Source organism: Phycodurus eques, chromosome 1, assembly GCF_024500275.1.
Source record: "Phycodurus eques isolate BA_2022a chromosome 1, UOR_Pequ_1.1, whole genome shotgun sequence".
In the NCBI taxonomy this organism is placed as follows: domain Eukaryota; kingdom Metazoa; phylum Chordata; class Actinopteri; order Syngnathiformes; family Syngnathidae; genus Phycodurus; species Phycodurus eques.
In genome coordinates, this window is record NC_084525.1 from 27,656,968 (window position 1) to 27,684,778 (window position 27,811).

Genomic DNA, 27,811 nt, shown 5'->3' on the forward strand with positions numbered 1-27,811 from the left:
CATTTTATTCCTTTGTCTGTACACCGTGATACAACGACACAGGACAAATTAAAAGCATTACCAAAGAGAATAACAAAAGGGTACAATACAAAGTTGCGTTTACTGCTCATGTGTCATATTTGTCTCAGTCCAACAGTTCGTGACTTCGCGATGAAGTTTTACAATCTCCACGCTGTGAACATGTAGTTAAAGAGATACTTGCTGAATGCAGTCTAAACCTGGACAACATAAAGAACATACTGTAGAAAGGCAACCATTGTGGTCATCACATAAATCCCATACACATCAAACTTGAAATTTAACATCACTTCACATCTGGACCCAGCATACCAAAAAAGGCAACAGAAAACACAACAAATGTTTTGTTCCTGCAACAAACTTCAAATGCACCGAAAAAGGCAAATTTCAACTTCAAGTTTTTTGTGTGCTCGCATGTAAAAGGCAACAGAATAAATAAAACAAAATGGCACAGAAAAATTATGGCCAATGCAAACAGGAAAAGAACATCTTGGTGGAATATTCACAGCGTAACAATTAACTTAAAGCCAGGAAAAAGCTCATCAATGACAAAAATGTCCCAAAAAAAAAAAAAAAAAAAAATCTGTGGAGGGAAAAAAAAACAACAACAAAAAACAATCGGGAAATATGGAATCAGAACAAGGAAGAAAATTACATCTATGAGTCAATATAGTATTTGTATTTACAAACATTTACACAAGTGAGGTACCAACGAATTGATACAATTGATTATTGTGGTGATAATTCATCCAGCGCAAATAGTAGTGAGCTGGGAGGTGGTACATGCACGCCATTAAAAAGACGCTAGCAGCCAGTTAGCCAGCCAAGTATGTAGTGTGTTGACTAACAATGGACTCAAACAGGTCCAACCGTTTGATAAAACACTCCCTTTACTGTGTCATGGTGGGTTCGCTTTGTGCCAGAATATCTTCAGAGTTCATGGCAAACGTATGCAGCAGGAAGTTCTTCCTAAAATGAACCAAATTTGCTGAAAAAGTTTTTCACGTTACAATGAGAGTATCGGAACAATCAGAATACATAATGCACTAAATATAAACCAAGTAACCATCAAAACCCAATACCATATCAGTCATATTATTGGCTCTACTTGCCAGGTTGATAACACATTTGTCCTTCCTTTAAGGCATAGGTATCAACAGTTCAATTCATTTTTTTAATTTTGTATTTTTTTTTAAAGAAGCCAGATTTCTTGGTCGCAGCGGTAACGCCATATCGTAGTGCAGTTATAGGATCTCCTCCACGCCGTGTGCAAAGATCATGACCAGGCCGGGCTCAAGGATCATGTCCTCTCCCATGTGCTGGTTCTCGCAGGCCATCACCACCACCGCCTGCTTGCCCGGGATGCGCTTGGCCACATAGTTCTCGTAGTAACGACGGTTCATCTGCCGCGTCTCCAGGGAGCCCAGGCCCTGCGGCCAATTGCGCTCGTGGGCGTTCTCGATCAAGTCATTGACAATGGAGAGCGGGCAGCCGCTGTCGATGAGCGAGCGCTTGATGACTGCCTGCAGCACGGCGTCCGGGGTGGAGATCATGCCGCCCCAGCGGGTCACCCTGGCAGGCTGCATGGAGTTCACCCACCTAAAAGACAATCAAGCAATTAAGGAATTTTCCCACTCAAACACTTCACACAGTGTTCCAAATTATTATGCAAATTATCTTTTTCTCAGATTTTTCTAAATTGTTGAGAAAAATGACAGTTGGCATAATTAATCATAAACCGTCAGAATATAATTTCAATGTCTTTGAACAAACCTCCCAATGATAGTATTTTTTGGAAAAATAAAAAACTAAACACACTGTTCCAAATTATTACGTACAACAGGGTTTCAAGACATTTGACAGGTTTTAAAGAACTGAAAATAGTCATTCAATTTGTAGTCTTCGGAGGTCATATTTAGAGAAATCGAAAACATCTTAACAGGTCAAGTTACATTTTGACATAGGACCCCTTATTTGATAGCACCTTCATAATTCTTACAGCCACTTGTGCGTTTTTGGAGAGTTTCTGCTCAAATTTCTTTGAGATGGAGGATTGTCATGCTTGAAGATGATTTTGCTAATGAAAACAGTTCTTTAAAGTTCTTCTTTTGGTAGCACGGAAGAATGTGGCCAGTCAAACTCCACATACTTGTCAGAGGGCATTTTTTCAGACCTTCAGGGACCCTAAAGGAGCCAAACAAGCTTTCTCCATGGCCTGAAAAATATTTATGTTTAATCAAGCTTTATAAATGTTAGTTTCAGACATGCAAACGCCAAAGGCATGAAAAAGGTGACAAAACAAACCTTTGTTATTTTAACATAAATTAATCAATCTGGAAGACTCTGAAGAGTACAATAAGGCACAATCAACAAATTTTCTTCATGCAGAAAAACATTTATTTACACCGCTCAAGTACATGTTGATGTGCAAATTTAAGACTAAAATTAAATTTGCCTCATTTCTTTGCTTTTTTGTTTTGGCCTCCAACTTGAGCCAGGCCCATCTCCACCTGCACCGGATGCCAGCTTCAAGCTGTGCCACATGAATATCCTCCTCCTCTCTAAGCGCCCTCATTCTGGAAAATAATTAACTGCAATCATTGTCTGTTTCACTTCATTTTTCACTATTATCAATTTCAAAGGCTAATCCCAAATGCATCTTCCAGGAAAATTGGCCATTTCTGAATTTGAAGTTAGTTCATTCTGTGTTGTGACATAATCCCCAACATCCCTCCGTCGCGCAATAGATTTAACAGTAACATCCGTAAACTAATTAGTTAATTGTAGGCGCGTTTCCTAATTAATACAAGATGTACTAGCGGATCAGCTCTTGTTGCCGATGTTACGTGTGCTTCGCGGTTCCATTGTGACATCAAACAGGGCTACGACTCGCAGCAGCTCAACACGAAAATACAAAAGACCAGTGCAACAAATAAGACGCTGGCTGATCTGATGAGCAAAAATGTTAACGTAAACGTACGTCTTAAACGTAAGAGTAGCAATATAGGATGTCTGCTCCAGACGTGAGTAGAGTAGCCAAACATTGTACTCAAGTAAGAGTAGTTACTTGAGAATAATTTGACTCAAGTAAAAAGCAGTCCTCCCAAAAAATACTTGACTAAAAGTAAAAAGTACACAGTTAAATAATTACTCAAGTACTGAGTAAATAGCACAAACAATTAAAACAAAAATATCATTTGCTGCACCGTGTTTTCTCAAGTTGTAAGTAAGTTGAAATATCCACGTTTGGGCAGACAGTGCCAGACAAATACTACAATACATGAAAGCAGTTGTTTTTGTTCCTCTAAATGTAAACATGAGACAAACATTTTTTACAGCTTGCTTAACTCGATCGTCATCGGAGAAGTGCTGACCCCTAACTCCTTCTTTTAAAGATCCAAAAAGGTAATAATCTGATGGTGCCAGATCCGGTGAGTATGGGGGATGGGTTATGGTTGTCCACTTGTCACGGAGGTCACTAAAGAAAGGCTCGGTCTTTGCCTTTGATCTGGACACACACTTCAGACCGTGCTGTAGGCTAGTCCAGGTTCCCCATCCACATTTTGTAACCTTTGGGAATTTGTTTAGATGTGGTTTCCCTTCCAAAGAAAGAAATTCAATCACAGCTCTCTGCTTCTGATGGGCATCCAACAATGACATTGTTTCCAAAATACAGTGCCGTGAAAAAGTATTGGCCCCATTGTCATATTCTTCTTATTTTTCCCCAATTTAAGATCAGACAAATGTAAACAGACAAATATAACCCAAGTGAACCTAAAATGCTATTTTTAAATGGTGATTTCATTTATTAAGGGGGGAAAAAAACTATTCGTTACATGGCCCTGGGTGAAAAAGTAATGGCCCCCTAAACCTAATAACTGGTTGGGCCATCCAACAACTGAAATCAAGCGTTTTCTATAACTGGCAATTAATCTTTCACATCTATGGAGAGTCTTCCATGCAGAATTGTTTGAATTCAGCAAAACTTGAAGGGTTTTCGAGCATGAACTTTTTCAGGTCATGCCACTGCATTTCAATCGGATTCAAGTCTGGACTTTGACTAGGCCACTCCAAAACCTTTGTTTTGTTTTTTTTAAGCCATTCAGAAGTTGCTGGTGTGCTGTGGATCATAATCTTGCTGCAGAACCCAAGTGCGCTTCATCTTGAGGTCACAAATTTATGGCTGAACATTCTCCTTCAGGATTTTCTGCTAAGGAGCAGAATTCATGGTTCCCTCAATCACAGCAAGTTGTCCAGGTCCTCAGGACCAAGACCACCACACTACCACCACGTTTGACTCTTGGTATGATGTTCTTTAGCTGAGATGCTGTGCTACAGTTACGCCAGATGTAACGAAACACACACCTTCTAAAATGCTCAACTTTCAGTTTGTCAGTCCATATTCTCCCAAAAGTCTTGGGAATCATACAGATGATTTTATTTTCTTTTCTTTCCAAAAGTAAAGGCCTCTTTATACTCCCATGCGGCTGACGGCGCCCGCACGCCATCACATGACTGACGCATTGGGCCGCGCGGCCCCTATGCGTCACTTGATGCACACACGGCAAAAATTGTTGCTGCACGTAGAATGCCGCGGCAATCATCTCTCGTGATTGGTCCGTTTTAGTCACATGCTGTGATGACATACCATCTGCGCCGCTGTCTTCTTGATTGATTTTGGAGCATAATTAAACGTATCATCTGGTCATTTAGGTCCATTTGTTCGAGCAGACACTGTTCCATGGTCACCAATGTTGTTACTTTGTTCCTGAAAGGAAGGTAAAAAGGGCTCCTGGAAATTGCCGAAAAATGCAGAGGAAACTCCACCCTGTGGCGTCTTAGCCAATAGCAGCCGTAGCGACACCCCCCGACTTGGAGGAGAACTGCAGTACATTTTCAAAACTGCACACGTGGGTCGCGCTCGAGAATAAAGGCAAACTGCGTGCGGGATAGCCACAGTGACGTCAGCGTGGTCGCCGCACGCGCGAGTATAAAGAAGACTTCAGACGAGCCTTGATGTTTTTGGTCAGCAGTAGTTTTCGCCTTGGAACATTGCAATGGATGCCATTTTTGGCCAGTTTCTTCCTGATTGTTGTGTCACGAACACTGACCTTAACGGAGGCAAGGGAGCCCTGCAGTTCCTTCGAAGTTGTCCCGAGTTGCTTTGTGGCCTCCTGTATGAGTCATTGCTGTTCTCTTGGGGTAATCTTTGTAGGCCGGCCACTCCTGGGAAGGTTCACCACTGTTCCATGTTTTCTCCATGTGAAGATAATGGCTCTCCCTATGGTTCACTGAAATCCTAAAGCTTTAGAAATGGCTTTTGTAACCCTTTCCAGACTGATAGATGTCAATTACCGTAATTTCTCGTGTATAATACACACCCGCAAAGTTGACCTCAACATTCTGGAAACCTCAACATTCTATGTATAATGCATTTTTACAATGCATGATTTTCCTTCTATGATCAAAAGATGAAGTATTATCTGTATTTTGTTATTTTTTTCAAAGAACTGTTCTGAGGTTAAGCACTTTATTTGAACACGTAATACTTTGAACAGGTCTGGAGGTAATCAGGCTTGGTTGTTATAAGTGAAAATTGACCAAAAATTGTGATTAGCCACAATGAATTCATGATTTAACAAGGGGGGGGTGTAAATACTTGTTCGCACAGGGCCAGGTAACTGAATAGTTTTTTTTTCTTTATAAATGAAATCACCATGTCTGATATTTACATTTGTTTGATGATCTTAAACATTTAGGTGGGTAAACTACAACTATACAAAAATATAAGAATTTGAGAAGGGGGCCCAATACATTTTCATGGCACTGTAGCTGACATGAAGAGGAGAGGCTTAAACAAATTATTATTTTTTTTTAAAATAAACCCTAAAACAAGTATTTAAACTACAAACCGTGAAAATTTCTGAAAAAAATGCAATTATTACAAGGCTAAATTAGCTTGGGCTCATTACTTTTTGACTGCCTGCTTTTGCTCATGTAAATTAATTAATAACGAGGTGAAACGTATAATGGGTACTACAGTGGAAAAGGAGCAAAGAAGATGAAGGGACTTACTCCAAGATCTCGTTGTACTCAATGGTCTCCTCTAGATTTTGTAGGTTGGGGTTAGCGCTGCGGATGGCTCGCATGTACGCTTTGAGCATCTGAATGTCTCGTTTCTGGAGTGCGAGAGTGCCACAGTGAGTATGCTACACAGTCCTTTAAAGATTTGGTCATTATGTGACCACCCACTATTAAACGTAAACCATATACTTTATTTAAAAACAAACGCACACAAACGAAAAACTGAAGACTTTTACACCTCCCACACACTTTCAACACATTTCAACTTATTAAAACATACATGAATTTATCAAAACACATTTTAAATATTCCTCAGCATCTGTTTTCATACTCTCCCCGTCAAGAAATGGGGAGACTATAGTATAACATAACTTTGGGGAAATGAAAGTAATAATAATAAATAAATCATGTGCACAGTTCTTCAAATAAGAGGCTAGTGTGCTTGCTTCAAGATGTTTGTCACTCCCATTTGAAGTTTACTGTAACTCGTAACACTCACTTTTTTAAATTGTTTGCATTAAATTGTTTGCATTAAGCAGCAAACGTCTTTAAATATGGCATTAGTGCACCATCTGTTGTTCACACACACACAATCGGCCTCCTTGTTGACTCCTGCTCCATCCCACTTCCTCCCAATCCAGAGTGATCGAAAAAAAAAAAAAATAATAATAATCCCACTCCCACAGATATTGATCCCATTCCCTCCTACTCCCGAGCCAAAATTTTACAGAATCCCACGAAAACCACGGACGGTTTCAACTCCCATTATAGTTTCCACTCTCGATGACTTTGTTGTCATAGTTCCCGCTCCTTCCCGATCCAGAGATTAGTAGTGAAATTCACTCCCGTCCCGCGGGAGGGACCTGGTAGGAATCCCGAAAAAAATGTCAGCTGTCTTACCGGACTCACTCGTTCTATCTGCTCTTAAGATAGTGTGTCCTGCTAGCTCGATGGCAGACTCTGGGATGAAGGAATCCAGCCACCTCTGCGTTATTACCATCACACAGTAATCCATCGAGTGAGTGGTAATCCGAAGTCGTAGCTCAACCATCCCCCCCAAAAATGCTTAAACTACTCCTAACTTTGCCCCAACTTGAAAAGCGATCGAGTTACTGCGATTGCTCGCAGCGCCATCTTGATATATTTCACTTGTATTTTCATTTCTGCATCCCACTCTGAAACAGTTGAGAATCCATCCATCCATTTTCTGACCCGCTTTTCCTCACTACGGTCGCGGGCATGCTGGAGCCTATCCCAGCTATCATCGGGCAAGAGGTTTCCTGCCAATCGCAGGGCACATACAAACAAACAACCATTCACACTCACATTCACACCTACGGGCAATTTAGAGTCGTCAATTAACATACCATGCATGTTTTTGGGATGTGGGAGGAAACCGGAGTGCCCGGAGAAAACCCACGTAGGCACGGGGAGAACATGCAAACTCCATACAGGCGGGGCCGGGGATTGAACCCGGGTCCTCAGAACTGTGAGGCAGACGCTCTAACCAGTCGCCCACTGTGCCGCCAGTTGAGAATCACTACTTTAAAAACTAGTAGCTGAAAGTTTTCATTTGGATCAACGATCTAAACGAGGTGTTTCAAACAAATTTTTGTCGCGGGCCACATTGTAGTCATGGTTACCCTCAGAGGGCCATTGACTGTGAAACCATATAAATGTTTAGTCACCTCATTATTACATACACATAACAAATTGATGGATACCTAGTTTTGAAATCAAAAGTCAAGGATAATAGTTTGTTCAACTGTTGTTCAAGTTACCATCAACAGAAAATGCTTGCAATGTTTCATCGCTATTTATTGTTATTTGATGAGCATTTGAGCAAATATCATGGAAGTTGACACAGATGATTTGCTTTCGTGGGCCACATGAAATGACTTGGCGGGCCAGATTTGGCCCCCGGACCTTGAGTTTGACACAATGATCTAAACGATCGTAACATTTTCTTCGATGAAACAAAGCTCCACTGTGATAAGAACATGAAAGGAAGTGATTGTGTAAGGAAATTAACACAAAAATGGAAATTGTTGTACAGGAAGTCCTCGAGTTACGACGTACTCGACCTACGACGTTTCGACTTTACGCCGCCCGTGGCTCGTCCGCCATTTTGTCCCCAGCACCAGTGTTTCTGCTTAGCTAGTGCATAGTGATTGTCTGTGTTTGTGCGCCGGGAGTATCTTTGCCTTTTTCGCCCTCCTTTTTTCAGACTCTCAGCAAAAATGGTAAGTACAGAATCTTATTTTAATGTATTTTAGTTTCTTTATACGAAGTGTTAACCTTTCCTGCTACGGTCACCTGACCGTGGTCGGGAGACGCAGGGTAGACGCCTTCTTCAGGGCCGAGGTTGTCCTCCTCGGGGTTAACTCCCTTCTCTCGTAGCACAGCTGAGCTGAGTGGCGGCAACAATAAAGGCACGAAGCACAGATTTGCTGCTTTAATGGCTTTATTAGCTCCTCTGCACATTCAACATCAACGGGTCCTCCGCTAATCGCTACTCCCCCCCGGTCGCCGTCCTTACACTTGCCACTGTACACACTCGCACCTGCACGCACTCCTTTCTCCTTCACAGTCCTGCCGGACGACGCTTGCGCAGTCCCGTCACACTCACACATCGACGCACACGCCCACACACACTGAGCTTGCTGTCACAATCACGTGGGATAATACCTGTAACAGAAGTATTTCGACGTAAATTTCGACTTTAACGGTGAAAGCCGATTTACGCAGAAATTCGGGTTACGTCACTAGCATAGGAACGGAACTCGTTCGTAAATCGAGGACGTCCTGTAATTTTATCTGACAGAGACAGACAATAAGTGGGCGAGTAGGGGTACCAAACATACATTTTTAGCAACTACTAAGAATGAAAATAATTGTTCAGTCAGGGTCCGACGTTAAGCCTTTTTGAGTGGTGGCCCTTTTGGGCCACCATCAGCCAAGTTGTGATGGAATTTGTAAAAGCCCCGTATATTCACGATATATTTTTTAAATTAATTTTAGGGATTATTTCGTATTTAGCGTCTTTATACTGTATTATTTAAATCCCTTTAAGAAATTATTAGAACAACTGCATTCATGGCGATGACTCTGTACTAACCTCACTAAAATCAAGTAATTGCACAAATAATAACGCGTCAAAGAATAAATAATTAAATAATTATTAAAATATTTACTTAGCACTGCCAACAAAGTTTTATCTTGTCTTGATGATGTGCATTCTATGTATAATTAGGGGTACTCCGATCAGGGTTTTATGCTCCCAATTCCTGTGCCGATAATCTGTAAAATCTGCCGATCACTGCCGATATGATCATATAGATTAGCTGTAAATTTTTCAATTTATTTATGGTGAGTGCTATTAACTACAGAGCCTTTCCAAAAAAATTAATGTCATGGAAAGGTTTATTTCCATAATTCCATTGAAAAAGATAAACTTTCATAGATTGGAGATTCAGGCACCACAATTTAAACAATTTCAAGTATTTGTTTATTTTTACATAATTTGGACTTCCAGCTCATAAAACCCACAAAATCAGGAATTCTAAACATTTTAATACTGTAAAGAAATCAGACCAAATTTTGCAGGCCATAAATGTTTTGAACTGAGTGTCACGCAGTAATTATCTACAAACTCAAAGCACCTGCACAGGTTTCCCCAGGTGTCATGAAATTGCTTCAGTTTAGCTCAATTGTCTCAGTTGGGTTCAATATGGGGAAGACTACAGACTTGACAACTGGCCATCATTGATACCCTCCATAGGATGGGTAAATCACAAAAGTTCATATCTTTTTTTTTTTTTTTTTTTTTTTTGTCCTGTTCGGCTGTTAGGTCAAGCAGAATGGAGGATCTGTATCCCTTTTATGCCGGAACAGTTTTACTGTGTAACAGTGGATTTTTTAAGATGCCGCTGTGGTTTAATTGATGTTTATTGAGAATCAGAGTCGATCAGAACAAAGTTTCTAGAGGGGAGAGAGAAACGAAGACAAAAGACAAAGCTCTAATTGTAAACAGGATGAGAAAAGTAAATCATTGTATATCTCCAACAATGAAACATTAGATAATGAGTGTTGTATGGGGCTATAGGGCTCCACCCTGTGAGGGAAGGACAGGACAAGATAGAACAGTACAAGGACAGGAGAAGAAGCATGCAGGACAAGGGTCGTGAACCGGCTGTACACCTTAAATGTGGTGGGATTGACTATGTAAATGATAAAAGTCTATAGGACGAGAGTGTGAGTGAGGGCATACCCAAGCAATTCGTATACTCATGACTCATTTGTCGCAATCAGTGGGTGGCCCCACACCCAGCGAAAGAGTCCCGGGGGTGTGTGCTTGCGGACACATGCAAGTGAATTGACACCGTTTCGCATGCACAAACACTGACAGAAGTGTCCTGTAATTGCTGTGCCTGCCCCGCGGAGTTGAGGACCCCACCTAATCAATCGGGGGGCGGGATTGGGCCACGGGTCCACCCAAGAGAAGCCTGGTGGACGGGACACATCCCGCACCGAGGGCGGTCCGCCGGCCACAGGTACCCAATGCCACTGAGACATTAGCTCAATTGTCTCAGTTGGGTTCAATATGGGGAAGACTACAGACTTGACAACTGGCCAGAAGACCGTCATTGATACCCTCCATAGGATGGGTAAGTCACAAACGTTCATAGCTCAAATAATAAATTCAAATAAATACTTGAAATAGTTTAAATTATGGGCCCTGAATCAATATCTATGAAAGTTTAACTTTTTGAATGGAATTATGGAAATAAATAAACTTTTCCATAATATTCAAATTTTTTTGGAAAGGGTCTGTATATAATCTGACATGCAGATTACAGGCAGTGTGTTGCGATGCATGCATGGAGCTAAAAAGAAAGTCACAATATAATGTTAAACTCCTTTTTCACAGATGAGGAAGAATATATGCCTGTTAGTATTGTTATATTACCTGTCTATATGTGTTGCTATGACGTTTGTGTGTGAATAGTTGTTATTTGAAGGTAAATCCCTCCCAGGACCAAATGCTAATTTTAGCTAGCCTGACACCAGGGTTTTTCATTGACTGTTAGCATTAAAAATGGAGATTTCTAAAACTATGTGTGTCTTGTATTTAAATAAACAATGAGTGTAATTATGTTTGTTGTGCACTTAGTTTTACAGTAAACTCCAACTAAACTCAGTAAACATCTTAAAGCAAGACCAGGGAGGGCAGACTAATATTCTACAGGCTTCAAAGTACGAGCTACTGTCTGAGGGTGGGGGCGTTAGCTTCGGCTATCGTCTTGAGGCTAACCCGAATGCATGCCCGTTTATCCAGTCAGGCGGTGCTGGTCGTGGTTTCTCCTTGCATCATCACAACATCCTATCTTTGGAGGGATGTTTTGGCGATAAAATAATTTCAGACCAACACTGAAAATGCCATTTTGGGCCATTTTCGTCATACGGTGACTTAGAATTTTATGTGCCATGCGATTGGCTGGCGACCAGTTCAAGGTGTACCCGGCCTCTCGCCCGAAGATAGCTGGATAGGCTCCAGCACGCCTGAGACCCTAGTGAGGAAAAGCGGAACAGAAAATGGATGGACAGATACAAATTTGTACTAGCCGGAGCGGGCCAGTGTCTATATGTAGGTGGTGGCCCGACATAGCGTAGTGGCCCCGGGCCACCGTTAATTTTGGACCCTGTTCATGCTTGTTATGGAAAAGAAATAAAAAAAGAAGAGTCACAAGACAATCAGCCACACACGCACACACACTTACTTGTTCGCCCAGCTGGTGTTTATGTTCAGCCACAGTTTTCTCCAGATCTGAAATTTTGCCCTGCTGCTGCTGGACGACACCTCGCAAGTGTTTGATGCAATTATGGTTGGGCAGCTCGTCTTTGGGCATCTCCAGGCTGCCGGTGGGAGAAGAAAGAAGACAACTTAGATTCTCAGAAATGATAAATCATTTTGGATTGTTAAGAACTTTCTTCGTCATGATGCATTTGCATATGATAGAGTCTGAGAGTCTCAAGTTTGTTGTTTTGGCAAGACATCTGGGAGTAATTCCGGCAAGCAGGTTCAACATGCTCCTAACCTAAACCTGAGATCTGAGTTGACATCCCTTAAACTCGAAAACTGATCATTAAGGTCCAGAACAGCTGATCTGAATTAGTTCAATCAAGTCTGAGCAGTGAGTACGCTTACCTTGAGCTAAGTTTGTGCACGGCCAAAACAAAAAGACATCTTCAATGGATGCCCCCAATATGTGGATTCAGCATGGAAACTGACAGAAACATGAAGTTACTTCCCCCTTGGAATTGGAGGCGCTAATGAGAGCAATTGTTTGAAGACCAGAATGTAACAGTCTATCCATCCATCCATCCATTTTCTGAGCCGCTTCTCCTCACTAGGGTCGCGGGCGTGCTGGAGTCTATCCCAGCTGTCATCGGGCAGGAGGCGGGGTACACCCTGAACGGGTTGCCAGCCAATTGCAGGGCACATAGAAACAAACGACCATTCGCACTCACAGTCATCCCTACGGGCAATTTAGAGTCTCCAATTAATGCATGTTTTTGGGATGTGGGAGGAAACCGGAGTGCCCGGAGAAAACCCACGCAGGTACGAGGAGAACATGCAAACTCCACACAGGCGGGGCCGGGGATTGAACCCGGGTCCTCAGAACTGTGAGGCTGACGCTCTAACCAGTCGGCCACTGTACCGCCATGTAACAGTCTATATGAATAGAAATATAATAAACATTAACATGGTATTTTTACTCAGCCATCCACATTAGATTTGGAAGCCAATATGTATCTACCTACCTGTCTCAATCTAATTATACTGGGGATGAGCAAAATTTTTGTGCTCAAGGGCTACATTGGATTTTTATTTATTTATTTTTTCCCTTTTTGCACAATTGTCAAAAATAAAATAAAAAATGTACCGGCATTACCAGATAACTAGCAACCCTTTACTGCTCAGTGACTGACAAAAAAAAAAAAAAAAAAACAATCTCTTTATGTCTCCAAAGTGTTCTGTAAATTGACGGTCTGTTGTACCAGAGCGGCTCCAACTACTGGAGACAAATTCCTTGTGTGTTTTGGACATACTTGGCAAATGAAGATGATTCTGATTCTAATTCTGAAATCGACAGATGAGGCAGGTTGCAGAAGAGTTAAAGAAAAAGTATGAAAACATTATTTTATAATTTATTGTTGAATAGTATTTGTATTTATAATAACCAATTATTTTAGACTAATAAAAACAATAAATATGAAAACAATTTAACCAAAAAACTATGAATTCACATTTTAAAAATGTATTATTTCTAATTACTGTAATTGTAATTAATGGATCAATTAATCATTTTAAAATGTTAAATATGTAATACTATTTTAGCAATAATTTATTGTAATGACTACAAATCAATTAAGCAATTATTTCATTAGCTAAATTAATAAACAGAAATAAAAAATGAAATTATATATATATATATATATATATATATATATATATAAATAAAAAAATAAAATAAAATAAATTCCCATTTTTAATTGATTAATTAATGAATTAAACATTTATATGCAATGGCGGCACGGTGACCGAGTGGTTCTGAGGACCTGGGTTCAAATCCGGCGTCGCCTGTGTGGAGTTTGCATGTTCTCCCCGTGCCTGCTTGGGTTTTCTCCGGGTACTCCGGTTTCCTCCCAAATCCCAAAAACATGTTTGGTAGGTTAATTGAAGACTCTAAATTGCCCATAGGTGTGAATGTGAGTGAAAATGGTTATGTGCCCTGTGATTGGCTGACGACCAGTTCAGGGTGTACCCCACCTCTTGCCCACAGATAGCTGGGATAGGTTCCAGCACGCCTGTGACCCTAGTGAGGAAAAGCGGAACAGAAAATGGATGGTACAAATTTGCTCCGGCTAGTACAAATTTGTACTAGCCGGAGCGGGCCAGTGTGTATATGTAGGTGGTGACCTACACACGGTAGGTACTGGAAATGAATGGATGGATTGATATGCAGTCACTCAACTCAAGTTAACTCATTCCCTGCTAATGCCGTCCAAAGACGTCATTCAGAATTGAGTTATTCTCTGCCAATGCCGTCTAAAAACGTCAATGGCGTTTACTAACGGAGATGGGTGGGGGAAGGGTCTTGTGCAGTTTGTGTGAGATTGTCAAGCTTCTGGATAACTGCAAAGAGGAATGGCAACCTGTAGAGGGCAACAATGCCTTGAGGTGAACGTCCCTCCCTCAGATTGAAGAAGAAGAAGAAGAAGGAGGGGGCGGGGTGCAAGAGACATGAGACAAGGCAAGTATAATGGCAGAAAAGAGAGAAGACAAAATGAAAAAACAAAACAAAAAAAAAAAGCTTTCGGTACTATAAATTGATTGCGCCATGGCAAGAAAAATATTCCTGCGACCGACAGGAATGACGCCTTAGATCATGTGGGGGAAAAAAGGATGATGCTCAGAGCCAATCCCTTTGTAGCAAAGCTATTGCCCAAAATGCCGGGCCATATGACGAGATCATCTCGGCCTCTTGCCAGCTGATCGTCTGCCGACCAGGATTTGAGTAAATGGGATACGGAATCGTGATGAGTGAACTCCCTCTGAATCGCCTGGAAGCAGCGGAGATTAATCCGGAGTTTCCTCCAGATGACAAATGGAGACGAAGTTAAATTGTTTCCAGCTCTACATTTACCGAGCAAACATGCTCTTTCAATCCTTGTTACATAAAAACATTATTTATTCCCACTAGTGCACATTACAATATAACATCTTTTGCCAGTACTGATTTGAATTTTTCATTTGCAGCTCGTCCATCTTGTAGTAATTCAACACCAGCGAGTTGAACGTCTTTTAGGATTGCGACGAAGAAAAGTAAGTTTTTTTTACCCTTGCAAAACACGTCATCAATAAAAATGATTTTCTCGTATGTATTTTTAAAACTTACAGGTTATGCATCCAGCAGACGTTCGACTCCCATTCCAGTACAAACAAATAAGGTAATTGAAAGCTTTTTTTTGTCCTCCATGTCCCACTACAGCAATTTCAACAATGTATTTTTTCATAGTAATAGTTATTTCTAAACTGCACAGGTTGTGCTTCAAGCAGCAGTAGGGACTGGTTTCAAGGCAACCACATAAGATCCCATTCACCGCCACCAAAGAATAAAACGCAGATGTGGGTATAACCTTGCTAGATTTTATGTACAAGGTAATAAAAAATGTGACTTGAAAAAAAACTGATCGAGGAGGAGGAAGAAGAAAGTGCAGGTGTGGGAGTCCCATTTGTCCATACATTTTTCTCTAATGTGAATTCTGCACATAGTTATACTTGTAATTAAATTATGTTTCTGTAAAAAGCACTCTCTCAGTGTTGTTTTATGTTCAGATGCTTGAGATTTTCACGAAAGAAAACAATATTGGCGTCAAAGTTATTGTTCTGCTTGATCTGTCTGCTTTCACAAAGGTTTTCTCAGTTTTTTTTCCCTTCAGAAACAGATTTGGCTGAAACTAGCCTATATTTGACTGCTAGTTACTAAAGAACGGTATAAGCTAGAGAGAGACATTTTTCAGATGAAAGAAGAAAGTCTGATCTTTCTTTTGGTCGCTTTTGTGTTTACATAGTCACCGTGCACAATATTCTGTGGGGCTTGAAAAATGAGTGAAATTGCTCGAAAATGCCTGGCACTCTGGGGGTTCCCTGCTCAGGAAACGGCTCGCAGTGAATGAGTTAATATGATCAAAGAGTGGACAAGAGAAACAGAACGACAGCCACTCACCCACATCCCTCTTCACAGTTGACGGGCCTTTTGGGGTTGTGCTCGCAGTCCTTGAGGTGCGACTGCAGCTGGTCCAGTCGAAGCGTAGCCGTGCAACCGAAGCTGGCGTTGTCACAGCTGATCTGCAGTTTGGAAAGCATGTTGCGCATGATGCGTGGCACGGGCCGCAGGTGAGCCAGCGTCACCACAGTGCGGTCCACAGGACAGATCTGCTGCTGGGCGAACCACTGCGTGATGCAGGCATTGCAGAAAGCGTGCTCACAGTGTGGGGCCTGAAACGACAGCAGAGAGAGCCCAGAATATTACACTTCTTCATATAGTTTAAACAGTTTTATATTCATCGTTGTTTGTGGTTAGAACTGGATTTATTGCAGCATGCAAACATCTAATAGATCCAGCTCCAACTAAGATGATGTGCACATCATCCAGAGTGACTCCTCACAAGTACAGACTGGGAAGTAGGGCTGGGCTATATGGATAAATTAAAAATATATCCATCCATCCATCCATTTTCTATACCGCTCACCCTCACTAGGGTCGCGGGCATGCTGGAGCCTATCCCAGCTATCTTCGGGCGAGAGGCGGGGTACACCCTGAACTGGTTGCCAGCCACTCACAGGGCACAGAGAAACAAACAACCATTTGCACGCACATTCATACCTACGGGCAATTTAGAGTCTTCAATCAACCTACCAAGCATGTTTTTGGGATCTGGGAGGAAACCTGAGTACCCGGAGAAAAGCCACGCAGGCACAGGGAGAACATGCAAACTCCACACAGACAGGGCCGGGATTTGAACACAGGTCCTCAGAACTGTGAGGCAGATGTGCTCACCAGTTGTCCACCATGCCGCTTTATAAATATATATGAAAACATCAAATATATATATGTTTCCCCTTTGCTTTGAGAAAAAGAAAATGACAATGACATTTATATCAAGAATGACATTTGTGCATGGGATTCCTAAGAACACCGATCTCTGTTATCAGCTGTGTGCGTATTTCCTTGCTCTAACATGACGGGATGTGCGTGACAACAGCCAATCAGAGACTTCCTTTTACTGCTCCACTTCCATTTGCAAGAAACGGGAGTAAACAGAAACCACGCTTCCTCGGGTGTCTTGCTGCCTTGCCCTGTCGCGAGATCGAGACGGCGACTTAGCCATCCTCGGAGCCCACTGAGTCGGCGGCGACCCATCCTCGCCCCGGTGACGGAGCAGACGTCGGTTGTGTGGCGGCGTCTACAAAGCGACGCCAGACGTTCCCAGTAGACCCTCACAATACGTTTGGGCCTGCCACGTCGGACCGGCATTTTCCTCCACCATCGGAGCCAACTCACCACGAGGTGGTGATCAGTAGACAGCTCCGCCCCTCTCCTCACCCGAGTGTCCAAGACATGCGGCCGCAAGTCTGATGACACGACCACAAATTCAATCATCGAAGTGCAACCTAGGGTGTCCTGGTGCCAAGTGCAAGCGTGGACACCCTTATGCTTGAACATGATGTTTGTTACGGACAAGCCGTGATGAGCACAGAAGTCTAATAACAGAACACCGCTCAGGTTCTGATCGGGGGGGCCATTCCTCCCAATCACATCCTTCCAGGTCTCACTGTCATTGCCCACATGAGCATTGAAGTCCTCCAGCAAAACGATGGAGTCCCCAGCGGGAGCGCGCTCCAGCACCCCTTCTAAGGACTTCAAAAAGGGTGGGTACTCTGAACTGCTGTTTGGTGCATAGGCACAAACAACAGTCAGAACCCGTCCCCCCCACCCGAAGGCGGAGGGAGGCTACCCTCTCGTCCACCGGAGTGTACCCCAACGTACAGGCGCCGAGTTGGGGGCAATAAGTACACCCACACCTGCTCGGCGCCTCTCACCGTGGGCAACTCCAGAGTGGAAGAGAGTCCAACCCCTCTCAAGAGGACTGGTACCAAAGCCCAAGCAGTGTGTGGAGGAGAGTCCGACTATATCTGGTCAGAACTTCTCGACCTCACACACCAGCTCAGGCTCCTTCCCTGCCAGAGAGGTGACATTCCACATCCCTAGAGCCAGCTTCTGTAGCCGGGGATCGGATCGCCAAGGTCCCTGCCTTTGGCCACCGCCTAGCTCGCACTGCACGTGACCCCTATGGCCCCTCATGTTATTTATTTTTGTAAATATCTATTGGCGGTCATATATTTACAGTACTACGTCAAAAGACGCGACAATGCTAAAGATAAACTAGCTTTTGGATTCAGATATACTGTACTCGATGGCGACACAGTAAATTTCTTTTGCGGAGCCAATCAATGATGTCATTGATCAGGTCGGCGAATGACATTAAAGCCGATCAGCCTAAAATGCTAATTATCGTCCGATACCGATCAAGACAATCAGAACGGCGTAAAGTCTAATTAGCACGCTCAGTCACTGCCGTACTTAGCATTTTTCATATGATTGTTTCTGTTTGTGGCCCAGAGGTTTTCACAAATGTTTACTGTAATTTTGGTATTTTGATGTTATGACTGGTGCACAAGGAACTAGTTTGTGCAGCGGCATAAGAATACATTTTCACGCGACGCGAAACGACACCCTCAGCTCCTCCTGTACTTAACTGTTTTGCATTTGAGTGTTTTATATTTATGGCCAAGAAGTGTTTTTCATAAAAATATTTTGCGTAATTGTGACTTCACTATTTCATCAGCATAGGTCAGTGATAGAGTCCTGTGTATTCAGACTTACAAAAGAGAAAATCTGTGAACCGAGGACCCCCTGTATATTTGTATGGTAGAATTATGAGAGAAAAGTTCATTTTTGTTGTCAGATATTTCATTTCTTACAATTTCTCAATGCATAATGTGCAGGAAGACAGTTTCTTTCTTAAGTTACATACTGTAACTATCGTGGTGTTTGGTAGATGGTTTTCTGCCAATATATCGATTGACATCTGATCTCTGTATCATGACATTATTGTTGACATTAAAATAGTGTGATATCGTATCCCGAGTTATTTTCATCATGGCAACAGTAAGAAGTCCAGTTAAATGTCTTAGTTTGGATTTACACTGCAGGTCCAAGTGTCCAAATCCGATTGAGTTCCTACTATTACATGTACGGGGCAAATGTATTAAACCACCATCCTGAAAGAGACCAACGAGCATTACAGAGTGCGTTAATGAGGACTCTTTCAATTACAATGAGCTTTTAAACCCAATATTTGTGGCAGCTCACTGAGCTTCTCTGAGAAGTCAGAAATGAATCAAGATCAATATACAACCACAAACTTTTTTTTTGCAGTTTTTCTTTAAATAAGAATCTGACATCTTAATTTAATTTACAATTGTTTCAGTAAATTAGAAAATTAGTGGATGACAACAATATTTTTTGTTACAAATATCACTCAGGCTAATGCCGAGCTTCCATATCCAACCTCGACTGTTTACATTTACTGAAAACCTGAGACAACACATCTGTCAACATCGTCAACACAATCAGTGACACACAGATGTATACAATTATGTATAAAACAACACAATACAAATCTATTAAATGCTACATATGATTCAGTTGGCATCTTGGGGAGAAAAACAAAAATCGAAATTTGTGTCACTTGTAGCGTAACTCCAGCCTTTGTTGAGCTACAGCAGTCACTACACAAAACTTCATGGAAATGTGTGCCGTGACTAACATACCTGCACTGGTTCTTCTAGAACACCGCTACATATTGGACACAGTAGGTCTTCATCCACCTCCCCTTGGAACCTCGTCACGTCGTAGCCCATGGTGCATCACTGACCCCGACCACCCCCTACAACAACACTTAAAGTGTGACTTGTGTACCCACCTTAAGGGAAGAAAAGTTAGAAAGACAGAAAATGAGAGGCTACCTCATTCACAAACAGTCTGGTGTACTTCCATTCAGCTGGTGGACAAGCTCTTTTGACCGACACAAAGACTCTGGGGAAAAAAAAAAAAAAAAAAACACACTCACAAACATCTCTAGGGCTATTTTGGGTTTGTTTTTGTCAAGCTACACACTTGTCCAAAAACACCAGCACCAAACTATTAAATGAAAGAAACATCAGCACTTAAATAAAATGACTTCGCATTGAGGCGGCACGGTGGAAGACTGGTTAGAGCGTCAGCCTCACAGTTCTGAGGACCCGGGTTCAATCCCCGGCCCCGCCTGTGTGGAGTTTGCATGTTCTCCCCGTGCCTGCGTGGGTTTTCTCCGGGCACTCCGGTTTCCTCCCACATCCCAAAAACATGCATGGTAGGTTAATTGAAGACTAAATTGCCCGTAGGTATGAATGTGAGTGCGAATGGTTGTTTGTTTATATGTGCCTTGCGAGTGGCTGGCAACCAGTTCAGGGTGTACCCCGCCTCCTGCCCGATGACAGCTGGGATAGGCTCCAGCGTGCCCGCGACCCTAGTGAGGATAAGCGGCTCAGAAAATGGATGGATGGACTTCGCATTGAAACCACCCCAAATCTTTTGTAACTCAGGCCATAAAAGCTCAACCATTATCATTAGAGGGTGTGCACAACCAGCTTATTGTAATTGTTTTGTTTTGGTTCTTTTTAATTATACACAGGGAGTCCTTGTTTTACGACGTCATGCGCTGTTTCGAGGTTTGTTTTTCAATGCGCAATGAACATTTTTTCCCCACATTTACTCCAATTACAATTACTCGAACAGCGCGAACTTAACTAGTTTGTGTAACGGCATAAGAATAAGTGGTCATGCATGTCAGACTAAACCGTAGTCCGACTTACGTAGTAACCGGTCGCCGATGTAGAAGTTGAGGACCCCCGTCTCATTTTTTCCCCTGTTACTTTAAATGGGGGTGCTTATGTTTATATATATATATTTTTTTTATACATACACTAACTCCCAGTCAAGAATTAGATCTCTATTAATTAGCGAATTATATTTTTTCGTGTTACCACGATCCAGCCACGGATCGTGCTATCCACATCACTTGCAAGCAGGTGATGCTGTGCCCTCCTCCGGTCTGGAGACACTCGCTCTCTTGAGCCCCATCACACTCATCACACACCCCAAAACGAGCCGTGCTACGAAGTCAGCAACGTGCCGCTTTTTCACCCCGTGTGCAGTCAAATGGACACTCAATGCGCGCATCCTTAGAATTAATTTGCGGATGAGTCTTGTCTCAGACACTCGCGAGCTAGCTAGCGAACCACTTAGCAACATCGACGTTGTCGCTGTTTTCCTCTGGACATTAGCCTCGCAGCTAGCCATTGACAACTTCAACATTAGCAAGCTACGCGCCGACAAATGGCGATCTACCCTGATGCGCACTCGACCAAAACACCGTAACAAAGCGACGGACTTACTTGACGGGTCAGTAAAACAGCAGTCGGCGAGGGTTTGTGTGTACTTTGCCTAGCTGGCTGTTAACTTGGGCTAGTGGCGTCCTGCCGCGCTACATCCGACTGACGTCGCGACGTCAATCATACGCCGACGGGCAATGACGTCATCGCGCACATTTTGCCAAAAGTTGGCCAGACGCACGCTGGAAATTGTTATTTATTCTTTCTGTCACTGTGGTTCATAATCAACAGTGACAATTTAACCAAAAAATAAAATAAACCAGAATTGGAAAAAGTACTCATACTCTGTGCCTAAGTAGAAGTACATATGCTTGTTTAAAAAAGACGTAATAGCAGCCTACTAATTAAACTCCTATACTAAAGACTCAACAATTTTCTTACCTTTGTCTTTTGTTTGAACCCACCCACTTTTCACGTGAGCAAAAGTATTGGAACATGTGACTGAAGGGTGTTTCTAGTTGCTCAGGTGTTGCCTTATAGATTGATTCCTTAAACATTAGATAGTGCTTGTTTTTGGCTTTGGGTTTCAGATGATGTTTCAAATGTCAAGTGAGGGTGATTGATTTTTAGGTTGGAGGAACAATGTCCTCTTTACTCTTAATTGAAACAAATAAAATCACTCCTTACTGACATATGAGCTTCTCCTTATACTGTAATGTTGAGTTTCAATTCAAATGAATACATGTTGATACAGCCACCGAGGGTTGGGACATTCTCCGGAGGACTTTCTCAAAGGAGCTGTGTGTCGTTCATCCAAAGGGGCTATAGGGGCTATTTCAGTATATATTTAAAAGTATATTCACAGTAAACGCAATCATCCATTGTAATATCAACTCTGTTACTTAAGCCTGGCAAGTGGATGAAAGGTTTGACAAAACTGATGGAAGCCAGCCTCAATTTGTGATGTGCGTGTTTACTTTCAGCATTACGGTAAAACCCGATTTGTATTTCAAAGTTAAAGTCAGATGTTTCGCCTTCGTTTTACTTTTCCACTGTATCAAGTTTAAAACCAAGAACAGACATCAAATGTAAATTCTAATTTCCCCCCCCCCAATACACGATAGCCGTAATTTATAATCCTAAAACGTGATAACCGAATTTGTTAGATTTTATTTTGAAAGGCACCTTGAACTTTACCGTAATGCTCCGTTTAGCCTAATAGTGATAAAAGGTATGGAGAGGGATGGGCTTGTTCTTAGTTGACTGATCAACTCGAGTGACTGACAAAACCTGTGTACGACACTCCAGAGATTCGAGGTAAACGAGTGTTTTAAGAAGTAACATTTTTGACTTCAAGGTGCTGTACTGCATGTGTGTAGCCATGTTGTTATCTTCGTGTATTCTCCAGGAACATGGCGACAGAGACCAAGCGCACCGTGTAACCAGGGCAGCAAGATCCAAAGTTTTCGCTTCTATCTTCAACACTCGGGCGAGCACGCAGCCGTCCTCCACATTCTCCAGCAGCACTTGCCAGTGGAGTTCCAAAGGTACAAAAACAGCTTTTTATCATGTATGAAATGAACAGGTAAAACATAGATTTTCTTCAATTGATTTGATTGACTCATTTTCCTCTCATGCAACACAGACTGTTGTGGACTAGTTGAAAGAAGAGTTTATCATAACTTGTCTGCTAAACATCCCAAGAAATTAAATAAATGAATGAATGGGGGTCATTTCTGGGACTCAAACGTACCCAAAATACACAATAAAATACCATAAGTGTAATGTCCATGAACCAATATTAAATTACCTGGGTTCACAGATTGGGTTAAATTTGTGAAGCAAGGTTCCGCTGTGCGTTTGATTGGTCAGTAGTCAGAATAATGTAATTCTTAGTGTAACTTGATACCGTGTATGTTCTTTTAATAATAATATTTTGTGTGTGTGTTGGTGCAGAATTGCAGCAGATAAAAGCAGTCTGGGGGTTCTCGGTGTGGGAAGTGGTGGAGGTACGTGATGCTTTTGCCTGACTGTCAATGTCCATCCATCCATCCATTTTCTGAGCCGCTTCTCCTCACTAGGGTCGCGGGCGTGCTGGAGCCAATCCCAGCTGTCATGGGGCAGGAGGCGGGGTACACCCTGAACTCCTATGTGCCCTGCCAATCGCAGGGCACATAGGAACAAACAACCATTCGCACTCACAGTCATGCCTACGGGCAATTTAGAGTCTCCAATGAATGCATGTTTTTGGGATGTGGGAGGAAACCAGAGTGCCCGGAGAAAACCCACGCAGGCACGGGGAGAACATGCAAACTCCACACAGGCGGGGCCGGGGATTGAACCCGGGTCCTCAGAACTGTGAGGCTGACGCTCTAACCAGTCTGTCACCGTGCCGCCTTGACTGTCAATGTGATGGTTATTATTATTTTTATTGTTATTATGCTCTGCAATTGGCTGATGACCAGTTTAGCATGTACCCTGCTTCTGAACCAACATTACCTAAGATTGGCTCCATTGAGGCCATACAACTCTAACACCATTTCCCGTAACTAGAGTTGTTGCACTATATTTTTTTAATACATTCAAAGTACTAAAACCCAAGGATTCAAAGTGAATCAGACTCGGCGCTCAGTAATTGTAACTGCAGTTTCTTTTTGTATACTCTGTGCGATCTCGCATTGAAGACCTTTTTTTTGAGACTTTGTGCAGGCGACCTAGATGTCGAGATGCTGTCGCTCCTGCAGTCCACTTTCCCCACTCTTCCCATCACTGCCGACATTGTTGAGGCAAGCACTGAATTTCTTGCCAACTTCAAAGGTATGGACAACACTCAGTCAGGTTTTAGATATTGTAAGTTGTAGATTATTTTTTTCTTTCCCCCCTGCATCTGCTCAAGCTTCTTCTACGTAGTTAATAAGCTTGTTCAAAACTTTGAAATGAAGTTGCGATGTATGATTTGAATTGGTGGCCGTGTTTACACTGCAACCTTTCACACTTCTATCTGATCACAAAAGACTCAGATTGTACAATTTTTCAATATGACCTTTTCCTCTGTCTAATTGCCTTATACACCCTGTTGAAATACACATTTTCTTTAATGACCTTTGGATTCTATATTTTCAGCATTGGTAGCAAAGACTGATAACCTTCAGAAGATACCATTTACTTGGCATGTCATGCTTAGTCAGGAGTACAGAATGCAAGTCAAAGATGTGAAGAAATATGACTTCATTCACATGATTCAGGTATAATCCAACAACTAAAAATAGATCTTCCTGTTTGCAATATTTGGCTAGGTTTTCTTCTAACAATCTTGGCATTTATTTAATTATTCAAATCAAAGATGACAAAATGTCCCACAGAATTACAATTTTAACTGATTGTTTGTGAAGTGAACTTTCCATCCAATTCTCTGCTTTACAGATGATTTACTTCGTTGACGACCTGACAGAAACCATCAAATTCTACCACAGCCTTCTGAATAAGAATGGCATGCTTATGATCATTGTGGGAAAAGGTGAGCAAACCAAAATGTCAATCATCACATCTTGTGGTTTTCATTTCAATTTACACTGTAGATTCAGTGTCATTACTTCCGATATCTCTTCCAAGACAAAGCGCTTCAACACAAGAACAAAAATGCACAGGCTTCATAAAAAAACACAAGAGAACATTTTACCTCGCCAGCAGGTGCATCAACATAGACGACGACACATTTCTTATTTGCTCGGCCGCTTGTTGCTGAGCATAATTTGTGGTGCACAGTCATTTGTTCCCAAAAGCCCAGAGATGAAATTGCCATATGTACAACGTTATGTACACTCGCACAATTTAATGAGATCCAGAAAAAGAGTTGTTTTAAAATTGTAATACTTAGAAACTCCTGTGATGCAGTTTAGCTATATACAACTGCAAACTTAAATGACAATAAGAAGTGCTGTGCGAAATCAGCACCATATTCTTACAATTTTTAATAAGAGTCTTGGTTACATCAGATGATGTTTCAAAGGTCAAGTGAGGGGGCTTGATTTTTAGGTTGGAGGAACAATGTCCTCTTTACTCTTAATTGAAACAAATAAAATCACTCCTTACTGACATATGAGCTTCTCCTTATACTGTAATGTTGCGTTTCAATTCAAATGAATACATGTTGATACAGCCACCGAGGGTTGGGACATTCTCCGGAGGACTTTCTCAAAGGAGCTGTGCTCTGAGGCCCTCCCCGTGTATCGTTCATCCAAAGAGGTCATCGCCTCCGTGAAGACTCTGGGTCTGAAATATGAGGAGCATTGCATCCCCAACACCTTTTGAGATCACCGAGTGCTTTGATCCAAACAGCGAGACCGGACAGCGTGTGCTTCGTTTCATGACATGCGCCGATTTCACGTCGTTCACGCCACAAATAAGAGCTGATATACTGAACCTTCTCGGGAGCAAGTGTAGCACTGAAAAGGAGGGCAAGATACATTTCAACAGTTGTTTGAGCTGTGTATTTGTCCATGCTTGAGCCCGTCTCCGGGAGAGATAAGCATCATTAATCAACTCACTTGGTGAGTAAACTGACCTGTTGTTCAGAACCCCAATTATAATCCATTTAAATTGTTCAATTCAATCTGTTGAGCTAAACGCAACCATATTTGACACAAAATTAGTACTACCAGAAAAGTTTAAATTTTTGTGTGTGTAATCGAATTGCTCTGTGTCACAAAGCCAGTTATTTTGGTGTAAAATCAGCCAATGTTCTCCAGGACAATTGTGGCTTAGGTGCTCATATAAAGTGGGAACTTTTGCAGTGTGACTCAACCTAAAATACTCATTATCAAAAGTAACTTGTACAATTATGCAGTGGCTATAAAGTTTACACACCCGTGTTCAAATGCCAGGTTTTTGTGATATAAAAAAATTAAACCAAGATAGATTTTTAAACTTTCCATGATTAATTTGATCTAAAAGCTATACAGCACAAGATAGATAGATCTTATATATATATATATATATATATATATATATATATATATATTATCAAGAGGGGAAGTATAAATAAACTGATGTGGTAGCACAAGTGTGCACACCCTCTAATAACTGGGATGGGGGGGGCGGGGACACTATTTGATTTTAAACAATTACACTATTTGAACGTGTCAAGTGATTTTTGAGTGGTTAAAATGTGTATTTCAATCCAGGCAAATATGTCCCTTGAGCTGTATCAATGCAGACCTTTTTTTTGCAAAGTGGTGCAAAATGTTCATTTCATTAAAGATATTCATGATGATTGATTATTTGGTGTATATGCATCATTCATCAGTGTAACTGGCAACAAAATGTAACAAAAAAAAATTACATTCTCCAATGTATTGGATATATCAGATCCTTCCAGTTGGATGGCATTTAGTGCCATTATACAAGCACTCCATCCATCCATTTTCCGAGCCGCTTCTCCTCACTAGGGTCGCGGGCGTGCTGGAGCATATCCCAGCTATCATCGGGCAGACATAAGTGAAATAAAAGCAAACCATTTTGAAGCTGAGAGGCGAGGGAAAATCGATCAGAGCTATTGCACAAACATTGGGCATAGCCAATACAACAATTTGGAATGTCCTGAAAAAAAAAGAAAAGACTGGTGTACTGAGCAACAGACATCAAACAGGTCAGCCAAGGGCATCAACAGCATTTGATGACAGAAACATTGTGAGAGCTGTGAAGAAACACCCAAAGAAAACAGTCAGTGACATCACTGCCAACCTCCACACGGCAGGGGTGAAGGTATCACAATCCACTGTTCGAAGAAGACTTCGAGAGAAGAAATCTACAGGCCATACCACAAGATGCAAACCACTCATCAGCAAAAAGAAATGGAAGGCCAGATTGGAATTTGCAAAGAAGTACAGAGCTGAGCCACAAAAGTTTTGGAACAAAGTTTTCTGGACTGATGAGACCAAGATTAACCTCTACCAAAGTGATGGAAAGGCCAAAGTATGAAGAAAGAAAGGCTCTGCTTATGATTCAAAACACACAAGCTCATCTGTGAAGCATGGTGGAGGTAATGTCATGACTTGGGTTTGCATGGCTGCTTCTGGAACGGGATCACTAGTCTTTATTGATGATGTAACTCATGATGGTAGCAGCAGAATTAATTCTGAAGTCTACAAAACAATTTTGTCTGGCAATTTACAGAAAAATGCATCCAAACTAATCGGGAGAAGTTTCATCATGCAACAAGACAATGACCCAAAACACACTGCCAACACAACAAAATTGAAGGTCTTAGTCAATCACTGGACCTTAACCCAATAGAGCATGCATTTTACCTCCTGAAGAGGAGACTGAATGGAGAAACCCCCAGAAACAAACAAGAACTGAAAGAGGCTGCAGTAAAGGACTGGAAAAGCATTTCAAATGAAGAATGCAACAGTCTGGTGAAGTCAGTGGTTCACAGGCTTGATGCATCTATTGCAAGTAAGGGTTATGCCACCAAATATTAACATTTTCTTCACTTTAAATTAATTTAATAATGTCTGTTCCAATACTTTTGCTCTCTTGAAAAGTTGGTGGCTTCAAACAAAAGGTGCTCTGTCCTGACTGGTTTCAGACATCTAGATGTAAATACCATGAAATAAAAGCCTGAATTCTGAACTTTTGTCT

The 27,811-nt window shown here is 41.8% G+C and overlaps 2 protein-coding genes across 2 annotated transcripts; one reads left to right on the forward strand and one right to left on the reverse strand.

Moving 5' to 3' along the window:
• On the reverse strand, window positions 1-21,322 carry rnf41 (ring finger protein 41). The gene is made up of 7 exons (XM_061685791.1): window positions 21,233-21,322; window positions 19,763-19,832; window positions 19,568-19,683; window positions 15,897-16,168; window positions 11,883-12,018; window positions 6,094-6,197; window positions 1-1,617 (listed from the first exon to the last, which is right to left on the reverse strand). The coding sequence occupies exons 3-7, from the start codon at window positions 19,655-19,657 to the stop codon at window positions 1,263-1,265; spliced, it is 957 nt and encodes a 318-aa protein (XP_061541775.1). The 5' UTR covers window positions 19,658-19,683; window positions 19,763-19,832; window positions 21,233-21,322; the 3' UTR covers window positions 1-1,262.
• On the forward strand, window positions 21,037-27,811 carry LOC133414042 (histamine N-methyltransferase-like). The gene is given in 8 exon segments (XM_061699127.1): window positions 21,037-21,211; window positions 22,578-22,716; window positions 23,126-23,178; window positions 23,879-23,986; window positions 24,293-24,414; window positions 24,593-24,686; window positions 25,329-25,474; window positions 25,476-27,811. Coding segments are annotated over 8 exon segments (1,038 nt in total). The 3' UTR covers window positions 25,677-27,811.